Source organism: Rhineura floridana, chromosome 4 (genome assembly GCF_030035675.1).
Source record: "Rhineura floridana isolate rRhiFlo1 chromosome 4, rRhiFlo1.hap2, whole genome shotgun sequence".
Classification (NCBI taxonomy): Eukaryota; Metazoa; Chordata; class Lepidosauria; order Squamata; family Rhineuridae; genus Rhineura; species Rhineura floridana.
In genome coordinates, this window is record NC_084483.1 from 138,400,117 (window position 1) to 138,412,572 (window position 12,456).

Genomic DNA, 12,456 nt, shown 5'->3' on the forward strand with positions numbered 1-12,456 from the left:
AGTCAAACTGGTTAAGCTTTACTTATATTAAAAAGCCAGATTTTTAAAAATCCATCTAACACATGGAAGGTGAACACATCAAATTATTTATTGTTCATGTTTCATTCTTTCTTTAAAAAAAGTATAGTGTAGCATCTATATATCTATATATAAAAATAACCAGCTGATAGTGTATTTCCAAATGGTTAAAGGACATCAACACTGGTTTAAAACCTGAAATTTGGTACACACATTGCCCCAGCCCAATAACTAAAATGGGAAATTTGTACATTTCTCCCTGAAAAGAAGATGAGATACTTCTTCTACCCACAAAAAGCAAATTTAGTACACACATAATAATCAGTAGAAAAGCCCTAAAGGGCACTTTTGCATCTAATATACAAAATTAATTTTGTTTAATGATAGAGGCCAACACTTCCAGTACATAGTAAACTAACCTTCACATGAGACAGAATTATGCTGTGGGAGTTCTGTTGCTGTGTTATACACCTGAATAGAGAGTACGCACTAGTGGAGGAGGACATTCCTATTGGAACTTTTAGTAATCAGGACAACATGTGTACCAAATTTCAGATTTCTAAGTCATATGGAAGTACACTTTTTGATGGGCCCATGAGGGAAGCAGTAAAGCAGTCAGAACAAACATCTGTAGCCTGCCTTTCTTAATAATCTATTCTAGGATTGGATATAGAAGGAAATATGTTTGATATGAATTATAAGGTTTATGTTATATAAATGGCCTATATTTGCACATACAGTTATCAAGGTTTTCTAAATAATTATATTGTTAGAGTAACCAGGGCTGCCACAACCATTTAGTTGCAACTGTATTGAGGAAAAGAGAAGAAAAGAGGAAAATTAAAATAAATGCCTATTTCCCACATGATGTTGGACTGCAGTTCCCATCAGCCCGGCCAATATGGAGGGACAATGGGAGATGTAGTCCAGCAACTTTTGGAAGGCCACAGATTCCACATCTCTGTTTTGTTTTTTTTGTTTTTTGGGGGGGGGGTACTATCCAAATTTTGTCCTCACATCTTCTTAGTGGTCAGATCCCTGAAAAGGAAGTTAGTCTGCTTAAGGAAAACTAAGCATAACAATGACTGCAGGAATGCAAAGAAGTCCTGATGCCCCACTACTTGGTATCCAGATCAAAAACTGGTAGTAGCCTTTAAGCCATTAGCAGCCTAACAGAGGAATTGAACGCCTTTTCCCTCTAAGAAATACTTTTGTGTTAGATAGCTGTGTTTAACTGTTATGTAGGCAATTCCTGCAACAGTATTACCTGTGAATTTACAATTCAGAAAAAATATGTAGACTTTTATGAGTGATATCTTACTCCGTCATATCTTTAGGTCATTTCCTAACAACTATTGGGACAAGTTTGTGAAAAGAAAGGTAATGTTTGATTATTGTTGAAATGTGAATTTTATTTGCAAATAGCTTAGTCTAAATTCCTGAAATAAAACTTTTTGTATCATTATGAGTTGGTCCATTAGTTGATGCAACCATATTGGCTCCATTTCAGAGAACTATGACTAGAGAGGGGGGAGGATTTTGATCCTCCATAATTTCAGGGGATTATGCCTGAACCATGCAGATTAAGATCTACAAACTTTCCAAGCATGGTTCGCTCAAATTGTGTTTTTTTAAAACTCAGGTGGGCCGTATGGAAAAAAGAGATGGCTACCTATGTACATGGGGGCAAGCTATCTTTTTTCTGTACAATTACCCAGGAAAGGGTGGCACATCATAACATGCTGCCACTTCCAGAGCCTTTTTCCTCAAAGGTTTTGAACAAGCAGAACAAGCAACACATTTTCAAGCTGCTGAAAGGACCTAGAAAGTTTTTTTAAAAAATAACCAGGGAAACCCTCAGACCACTTTGTAAGTACTTCTAAAACAATTTAAATGTTTTGAAAGTGTGTGGATTTTGAGGATTTTTCATAAATAAATAAATATTGCTCAGATAAGAGGGTACTTGCCGGTCTACTCATGAGCAAATGGCACGGACCCAATCAAGACTATTTGTCCATCCTAACTGTGACCACAGCAGAAGTCGCTGCAGCAGCCTGCACTGTTCATGAAACCCCAAACATAGGTCCTCTGACAGCACTGATCATATTATGGATATGAGAGAGCACTGTTTACACCTTAACTATGGTCCAGTATTTCCTTTCCTCTTCCTGTCATCTAACAGGTATAATATGAATTATAAGATTTACGCAATATACATAAATAGCCTATATTTGCACATACATTTAACATTTTTTGTGTTGGAATTGAGGTTTTTAAAGCTTTTTTTAAAAGATGTTTTTAAAGGTGTTTTGTAATATATTTTAAAGTCTGTTTTTAAGATAGTGTTTTTTTTGCCACCCTGGGCTCCTTCTGGGAGGAGGGGCAGGATATAAATTTAATAAATAAATAAATGTTACTTATATTGGTAGAATCATTTTATCTTTCCATTTGCATGTAACCACTCCACCACAACCACTGTAATTTGTTAAGGGTGCCGGGAATTGTAGCTCTGTGAGGGGTAAAGTTCCCAGAATTCTTTGGGGGGAAATCATATGCTTTAAATGTGTGATGTACAGGGCCTTGCAAAAGTAATCAGACCCCTGACCAATGCTCTCATATTACTGAATTACAAATGGCACATTGTAATTTTCCCCAGGTAGCATGCCATCATGTCGGTTATAGCGCCATCTAGCATCCGAAGGCAAGAATGTATTGAAGTCAAGACCTGGGCTGCTCCATCCCCTCCCACTCTAGTTCATTCTTACCTTCGTCCGAGGCAGTTCTATCTATGTGTAGTGAACAAGTCTATCTGCATGTACTAGGATTTCTGTACAAAAGTGTGTGTGAAGAGGATGTTGGGGGCTGTTTCTTCCTAATCCTTCCTCCCTTCTCTCAGCTCTTCTCCCCCCATATTGCCATTATTATGGGGTTTGGCAGTCCCCCCCCTCATTTCTGGGGTTTATGGGGTTTGGTATTCCCCCCCTCACCTCTGGATTGCTAAGCCCTCCTTATCTCCTACCTGGTTTTCGGTTTTGAACTGGAGTTTGCGCTGCAGCTGCGGTCGATGGTTGGGATGGCGGCGCCTGCTAGCGCAGCCCGCCTAGAGCTTACAGCAGTGGCTCTTTCCCCTCTCACCTTCTTTGTCTCGGGGCTTGAGACAGCAGCTCCGGTTGATGGTTGGGGAGGCAGCGCCTGCTAGCACAGCTTGCCTGGAGCTTGTGGCAGCGTCTCTTTCTCCTCTCACCTTCTTTGTCTCGGGACTTGCGGTGGCAGCTCCAGTCGACAGTTGGGAAGGTAGCGCCTGCTAGCGCAGCCCACCTGGAGCGTGTGGCAGAGGCTCTTCCCCTCCCTCACCTTTCTTGTCTCGGGGCTTGCGGTCAACAGTTGAGGTGGTGGCATCTGCTAGTGCAGTCCGCCTGGAGCGCACGATGGTGGCTCTTTCCCCTCTTGCCTTCTTCGTCTTGGGGCTTGAGGCGGTGGCTCTGGTTGACGATTGGGGAGGCGGGGCCTGTTAGTGCGGCCTGCCTGGAGCTCGCAGCAGTAGTGGCTGTTCCCCCCCTCACCTTCCTCATCTCGGGGCTCACAGCTGTGGTGTGGAAGAACTAAACCAGAGCTCACAGCTGTGGCTCCGGTCAACTCCGAGGTGGTAGTTTTTTGATACGCCCCCCCCCATTCCCCTCGCATTTCATTAACTGGCAGCAAGTGCTGCTAACAGCCGCTGTTGACATTTGCATCAGCCACTTATTTTACCTTTTCCCGCCTTTTGGCGCACCCACCAGTTTGTTTATTCCCACTCTTTTTAGTTAGGGTTTTTTTAGCCCTCTGTTTCTTCTCCCCCCCCCATATAGGGGCATTTATATGTGGTAAAGGTAATTGTGTATATACAGGGGGATATATAAGGCATATATAGCTAAAGTAACCTTACCTTTATTTGAAGAAAAAGAGTGAGACAACCAAGAATTTGAAAGGGCATTGGAGCTGTACTGCACCCTCCTACCATGTGCGTGTACCTGATCCCCAACATCATCGTGCTCAATGCTAGAAGTGCACTCTGGGCTGAAGTGCACTCGGGGCTGTAGTGCTCCCCTCGTCCGTGGGCATGTACTGGTGCTCCCCATTCACACTGCTCCCCTCTCCCAGTGTGTGTGTTTGACTAAAGATACCGCACCCCTCATTCACGTGCGTGTATAACATGGTGACTCAAGCACCAGCGGCAGGCCAGGCAACAGGTGAGTGTATACAATGTCAATCAGTTTTCAGATGTGGAGCAGCATTGCCTTTCCCTCATATCCCAATCCATTATGAGGTTCAAGGCCTCAAGTACAGGACCTCCAAGCACCAGGCCTCCCCTGTTTAGCTGGCTGCCAGGCAGGCATGGCATGTGTCTCCTCAGAAATTGCACCTGAGCAGCAATCTTGGTATTGATGCTGCTTGTGGAAAGTAATGGGCAATGCTTTCTCAGTCTGTCCAGTGACTGTTGGAAGGGCTTGGCCTGTCACTCAGAACCCTGGGGAAAGGGCCTAGGTTGCTACCCAGATTCCTTGGGCACAAAATGGTGTAGTCCTCTGCTGAGGAATTCCTGTCATTCTGTCTAGTGACTGGAAAAAGGGGCCCAGCTGTTTCTCCAGAAGCTTTGGGCAGAGAGATGGCATAGTCCTCGGCAGGAATTATGTCTGATCTTTTTCATTGGAAGCAATATTTTATTTCCCTTTTTTCCTTAGGCCTGAACAGATAGCAGGCCACTTCCAGGGGCAACAGCGGAATAATGTGGTGGCTCCTCTAAGGTATAATAATGTGGTGGCTCCTCGGTATACTGAAGATATATGAACTGCTTTTTGAGCTCCAGCTGAAAGCTCTACTCTGTCCCTTTGAACAGTTGCTATCCTTCATGGCTGTTGTAAATTTTGCAGGCTTCATAACCTGGTGACTCCTATATGGCCCTCAGTTATATGAATTGCATGAGCTTCAGTTCAAGGTCTCAGACCTTCATAACTGTCTGCGTGAACCTTTGCAGCCATTCATAACTGACTATGTAGAGTTTTGCTAGCTCTTCAGAACTGGTGGTGTAAACCTCTAAATTTATCCGGTGACTTCCATATGGAGGGGGACTTTTTATTCATCCTGGTGTGTGTGGGGGAAGTAATGAGTAATACAGTTTGTCTATTACATGAGGTTTCTGCCCTATCTAATTTTGGGGGCTTTAATGCAAAGCTCCAGCTTGCTACTCTGAACAGTTGCAACCTTCATAACTGTCTGAGAAAATTTTTGGATTTATCCAGGGACTTCCTTGAAGGCTCTAAGGATCCCGTGGTTATCATCCTTGGTAAATGGTGCTTAGCAGAATAACATAAATGAACCTGGTTGCTAGGCAGAGTCGTCACCAGCAGGTCCCTGGTGATGTTGACTATTACAAATTCCATGTAGTCTTATTAAGGCTGATTTCGCTGTTCAGCGAACTAGACTCTGTTCACTAGCTGTTTGCATAACTAGCCTCAAGATTAATCACATAGTCTAAACTCACAGTTACTTACATAGTCATGTATGTCCTGAGGTGCAGTTCTCCTGGAAGGTGGGGATTGCTCACTCAAGTCCTGACCGTCATCAGCAGTTCCCTGGGTGACTAATAACAGTTTAACATTTCCTATTACACTTATCAAAACGTTTGGTTTTGGTAAGGCTCACTTTACTGTTTATCTTGTGTAATTGGAGTTGAGAGCAGTCCTTCTGGCTCCTTGTATCTTCCAGTCACGACAATACCTGCGTGAAACCACATAAAAACTAGCAAGGGGGCATTAGGGCTCTTTTCCTTTGGGTGAAGGCCACGCTATCACGCTGTAATTATATTGGGCCTGCTGTCCTTGAAGGCAGATTACTTCAGTGGGGCTCTGAAGGTCACTGCATATTGGCTCAGCAGGCAACAAGCGATTCCGGGAGAGTGGGACCTACATCCGGCAGTGTTTCATCTCCAGCTTCATTTTGGCAACCTGACAGTGGAACTGTTTCCTTTGAGTCACAACTGTCAGCTTCCCCAGTACTTCTTGAGGTACCTAGATACAAGGCTGGAGTCCGTAGAGGCCCTTCTGACCCCCTGGCTGGACGGTCTCCTATTCTCTTCCCTCCTGGGCAGAACACTGTGGAAGCTTCGGCACTAACAGGATCAAATGTACTGGCTGCGCTGACTGTGATTCTCAGATCGGCTTGCCCTATTAATAGCAGATCCTTGGAGGCTGCCATCAAGTTCAGATCCAATGAAATCAGATCTTCTTTTGCATGGACCAGTCTGGCACCCTGATCCCAACTGGTTGAGCCTGAAGGCTTGGCATTTGAGCAGACACAGCTGATCCGCACAGGTCTATCACAGAAGGGTATTGATACCATTCTGGCATCAACAAATCGCATCTACCAGAGTGCATGGTCCGCCTTCTCTGACTGGTGTGCTTCCAGGTCTCTTCAGCCTTCTCAAGCCACAGTCCAACAAGTCTTACCGTGTCTTCATAGAGGTCTGAAGATGGGATTGACAGCTAACACCTTGTGTCACCAGGCTTCCACTATATCTTCAATTTGTTTGGTTACCCTTCGAGTGTTTCCATGGGCTCGCATCGGCCGATTAAACATTTTTATAGGCAGCTGCCCCCCTTTCTTCAGCAGTGTGTCACCATTTTCCTTCCTGGAGTTTATAGAAGGTACTGCAAGCACTGCAGCACCCTCCTTGAACCCCTCAGGATGATGCCTTTGCAACTGCTCTCCTTCAAGGTTCGTTTTTTCGGGTAGCTGTCACTTTGGCAAGAAGAGTGTCAGACTTGGGTGCATTATCATCGGCCTGCCATCTCTGTGTATTTCATAAGGACCCAGTTGTGTGATGCCCTGATCCTTTTTTTCGACCCCAAAGTAAGTTTTGTGTTCGACTGCAACCAGAATATTGTACTTCCATCGTTCAGCTCTAATCCCATCCATCCACTTGAGACAGCTTGGCACTCTTTAGATCTTTGCAGAGCCCTCGATTTACCTGTTTTGTACCAAGGACATAAGCCTAATGAATTCCTGGTTTGTATCCTTTCACCCAAGGACACTGAAAAAAGAAGTTGATTACATGCCTGCATTGACTGGTCTATGGGTCACTCAAGCTTCCAGTGCCTTGCAATATCACAACACATTCTACCAGGTCTGCAGCTACCACAGCTGTGTTCGTAACAAATGCACCTCTTGCAGATATTTGCAGAGTGGTAGTATGTCTACCCCAGACTCATTTATCAGGCATTATAAGATAGATTGATATGTATCTACTGATGCTTCTTTCGGGAGGCATGTCCTACAACAGGTTGTTTCTCATATATAGGCAGTGGGTGGTCCACTGTTAGGGCTGCTTTGGTACATCCCATGTGATGGCATGCTACCTGGGGAAAATGGCCCCATTGGTCTCACCTGAAGGGTGGTTTTCCCAGGTAGCATGCCATCACAGCCCTCCCTGTTGGAGGCTGCCTGGGTGTATTGCACTGTATCATTCTTTCATGCATGTTTTACAGATAAGGATATAAATTTAATAAGTTCATAATGTGTGAATGAGTCAAGACCTTTCTTGGGGTGGCTGTTCCTTAGTTGGGCAGTTGCCTTTATGTTTCTTGCTGTTGTGCCTGTACAATTTATTACGGCTGGCCAGATATCTCACTTCGGTCTCGTCACAAATGAAATGCAGTGGGAGAGGCTGGAATAGCCCAGGTCTTGACTTCAATACATTCTTGCCTTTGGATGCTAGATGGCGCTATAACCCACTTGATGGCATGATACCTGGGAAAACCACCCTTCAGGTGAGACCAATGGTCCATTTCCTTCTGTATGGTATTTTATTTTGAAACACTGAAACTCAAAATCAATTATTTTAAGGTGACATTGGTTTTATGTTGGGAAATGTTTGTAAGACACATAAAAAACTGAAAACATATCACTTACATAAGAATTCAACCCCCACACATTAATGTTTGGTAGAGTCACCTTTCACTGCAATAATAGTTTTAAGGCTTTTGGGGTAAGTATGTACCAGCTTTGCACACAGAAGGATTTTGGCTCATTCTTCTTGGCAGATTCACTCCAGGTCGTTCAGGTTGATTGGACGTTGCTTGTGGACCACAATTTTCAAAGAGCACCACAGTTTCTCAGTGGGATTGAGATCAGGACTTTGACTGAGTCACTGTAGGACATTCACCTTTTTGTTCTTGAGCCACTCCAATGTTACTTTGGCCTTGTGCTTGGGATCATTGTCCTGCTGCAAAGTGAATTTCCTCCTAAGCTTCAGTTTTTTAGTGGACTGAAGTGGGTTCTCTTGCAGTATTTCCTTGTATTTTGTTCCATCCATTCTTCCTTCAGTTTCAACAAGATGCCCAGTCCCTGCTGATGAGAAGCATCCCCACAGCATGATGCTGCCACCATACTTCACTGTAGGGATGGTGTGTCTTGAGGCATGGGTAGTGTTAGGTTTGCGCCACACATAACGATTTGAGTTTTGGCCAAAAAGCTCTATCTTGGTCTCATCTGACTACAAAACCTTTTCCCACATCGCAGCTGGGGCACTCTCATGCTTTCTGGCAAACTCCAGATGTGCTTTCAGATGGTACTTTTTGAGTAACAGCTTCTTTCTTGCCACCCTCCCATACAGGCCAGTGTTATGCAGAGCTCTTGATATGGTTAACTGGTGCACCATTACTCCACTCCCAGCCACTGAACTCTGTAGCTCCTTCAAAGTGATTGTTGGCTTCTCTGTGGCTTCTCTCACAAGTCTCCTTTTGTTCAAGCGCTGAGTTTTGAGGGATGGCCTTTTCTTGGCAGTGCCTGGGTGATGTGATGCAGCTTCCACTTTCTGATTACTTCCTGTGCTCACTGCAATATCCAAACACTTGGATATTGTTTTGTACCCTTTTCCTAATCTATGCATTTGTATTGCATTATCTCTCACTTCTATAGAATGCTCTTCATTTTCATTCAGATCCGCAGCCTGTCCAATGATCCTTCAACAGTGGGTTTTTTATCCTGACAATGTGACAGCAACTTTAATGGTTCTCAGGTGGAGGCCAATGGTAAGGTAACTGTGTCCTCGATAGGGCAATTTCTTTCATCTGTGTAAACTGGGAGCTTCCACAGCACAGGGGTTGAATAATTATGCAAGCAACATGTTTCAGTTTTTTATGTTTCTTACAAACATTTTTCAGTTTTTTATGTTTCTTACAAACATTTCTCAACATAAAACCAATGTCACCTTACAGTAATTGATATTGCGTTTCAGTGTTTCAAAATAAAATATCATACAGAACAAAATTACAATGCACCATTTGTAATTCAGTAATATGAGAGCTTTGGTCAGGGGTCTGATTACTTTTGCAAGGCACTGTATATGCATCCTTAAGCTCACAGCTGCTGCTGCTATTCTGATAGCAGATTTCAAATGTGCTGTGCTAGAGTCAGTGCTCTATTATCATTTTGGTGGATCATTGATCAATCAATATTATATACATGCATTGTGACTGGGCTATTGAAATAATTTGGTTTCAGATGAAAAACGGGGAAGAAGAATAATCACTTTCATTGTTTTAGGTTATGGATAAATATGGAGAGTTCTATGGAAAAGACAGAATAAGTGAATTGCTGGGGATGGACAAAGCTGCTTTGGATTTTAGTGATGCCCGAGAAAAAAAGAAACCTAAAAAAGATAGTTCTTTATCAGCTGTGTAAGTTTCAGTACTTTGCTTAAAAAAACAAGCATTTTTCATTTGTTGTTGAACCTACAGCTCTTTTTATTCTTTTAAAGAGTGACTAGTTATAGTGATGAGATTCTCAAGTTTTTGCCACATCAGCAGTACTTGCACCTATAGAGTTTTGTCATTGGGCTAATGAGAAATTTGAGGATTCAGCTGCCTTACTGCATTTGTGCCGAGAAGATGACAACAGATAACTTTTACACAACAGCTGCCAGCAGTTTCTATCTTGGCAACATCCTTGTCTTGGCAGTGAGTGAGGCCCCAAACTTTATACAGTTAGAGATACTAAAGATGTGATTGTCCCATTAATTTCACTGGAACCTACGTATGACAACCTTTATCTGGATTGGAAAATGGAAAAGGACTGCCTTCAAGTCGATCCCGACTTATGGCTACCCTATGAACAGGGTTTTCATGGTAAGCGGTATTCAGAGGGGGTATACCATTGCCTCCCTCTGAGGCTAGTCCTCCCCAGCTGGCTAGGGCCTGCTCAGCTTGCCACAGCTGCACAAGCCAGCCCCTTCCTTATCCACAACTGCCAGCTGGGGGGCAACTGGGCTACTTGGGACTATGCAGCTTGCCCATGGCTGCACAGGTAGCAGGGCACGTAACCCCTGAGCCACTCACTGTGGGAATGGTCTTTAGCTGGCCCTTTGCACCCAGGAGACATGAGTGGGGATTTGAACTCATTGGAGACTCTGGACTCCAATGACTATAACAAAAATAAATTATAGGTGTCAGAATCTTGGTAGAAGGAATGTTTATATTGGTAACTGGCTTCCACAGGTGTAGAACCTTCCAGGTTCAGGTTTCATTGAAATAGAAAAGCAGAGACAATGGCGATCCTGGTCCCCTACCCCAGCTTCGCTGTTGGAGGGGGGGATTGCTTTTTGCACCCAGCCCAGCCTCAGTGGGGCATGACCCCTGGTGCCAGGTGCAGATAGTTAGTCTGCCTGGGGCCGCGTGCAAAGCCACCTGGTTGGTTGGCTTTCGCACCTTTCCCTCTGATCCCAAAATATCAGGAGAAGTTCAAGCTATAGTTCTAATCTTACCATATTGTCCCCCTGAAAAAGAACCTTTCTAGGGCTAGGCTAAAATGCCCTCCCCAATTTTGCCATCCCATTTTCAGATGGTGAAGTGTGTGTATGGAAACATTTCAAGGATGGAGTGTGTAAGATTGATTTGAGGCAGGGGTGAAATTTAGGGTGAGAAAAAACCCCAGTAGCCACCAACTGGCAGCTGCCATATTTGTTTCTACCCAGAAGACATCTAAAAAAACATTACAGAATTAATTCATATAAATATAGTTCTAATCTCAGTCATTGCTATGACGGGTCTTCTGGGTTAAAAAAGAATTGGGGCAGGATCTGGTGCTACCATTTTTGTTTTTACATAGAAACTCCTCTTGGAATGATACTGTGTCATGTCAAAGTCATAGACTTGATACCTAGGTAGAATGAGGTATCCTTTACATATTGAATATAGTGTTATTTCCTGTTGTGTCTTTTATATGTTTTCCCCCAGGCTGAATTCTATTGATGTAAAGTATCAGATGTGGAAATTAGGAGTCGTTTTCACTGATAATGTAAGTTGGAAATTAGGAGCTGTTTTCACTGATAATGTAAGTTTAGTTCATCAACTATAAATTGGAGCACTAAAGCAGAGAACTGGTTTAGGGTGTGAGGTTTGAATATTCAAACACTGAACTTGAAAATATATGTTTTTTTATATTAAGACTCTGGACATATACATATGACCATTCCATTGTACATTTTACCTACTGTGCAGCACAGCCTTCCCCAGCCTGGTACCCTACAGGTGTTGCTGGACTTCATTGTCCCTGACTGTTGGCCATGCTGGCTGGGGCTGATGAGAGTTGGAGTTCAACAACATCTGGAGGTCACCAGATTGTACAGGACTGGTGCAGTACAATGCTCCTTACCACTTGGCTGATGATACAGACAACCAAGCTGCACAGTATTGACTCAACATTATTATTTTCATGGATAAAGGCAATTTTCATGCTATGTACTGATTAAATATGGCATTAGTTTTATTGTATTGTATTGGTGAAAGTCCATTTATCACATGTAACAGATTGTTTAGCTTTGCATTTGGTGAAGTAGACTGTTGGCTATGAATACTACAATAAACAAGCATTTCCCCATGCTGTTTTATTAGTAGTTACCAGTATTCATAATTTCAAAACTAGAAGTGAACACATTGCAAAGCTGTTAGTTAGACCACATGAAATTGTACAAGATCATCTCGATGGGTTCAGTGGATGATGCTGATGAGATGCAGTGGTTCTTCCCAGATCCTAATTCTTGTAATGACTTGCCAGCCCCTGGATCCAGTAGGGCCTATGTTCATGATAATGGCTTGTTTTGTTATACAGATCACAAAATTAGATATCCCCTCTCCCCAATTCATTATTTTACTTAGAAAAGCAGGTTTTCAGTAGAAGACTGTTGATTCTGTAAAGAACTTTAGCTTTAGCCAGATTATTTAAAAATAACACAATTGTTCTTTTTTAAAAAAACAAATAAAAACAGAGTGAAATACAATCTGTTTTAAAATGTTAAAAATCTAATTTTTGTATTGATTTGGTAGCTGTTATGATCAAGGCTAGTACCCTTGCATCTGATTGTATGAGCTGCTAAGTTCAGTATTTGCTTTTGCAATTCAGTCC

General features: G+C 43.0%; 1 protein-coding gene across 1 annotated transcript in view; it reads left to right on the plus strand.

The window, feature by feature from the left end:
- The window catches only part of RYR2 (ryanodine receptor 2), a 725,812-nt gene that overhangs the window by 695,514 nt on the left and 17,842 nt on the right, over positions 1-12,456 (plus strand). The window contains exons 95-97 of the mRNA XM_061624580.1: positions 1,356-1,398; positions 9,601-9,734; positions 11,289-11,349. Of these exons, the coding sequence (XP_061480564.1) occupies positions 1,356-1,398; positions 9,601-9,734; positions 11,289-11,349 (238 nt within the window). The remainder of the gene's footprint in view (positions 1-1,355; positions 1,399-9,600; positions 9,735-11,288; positions 11,350-12,456) is intronic.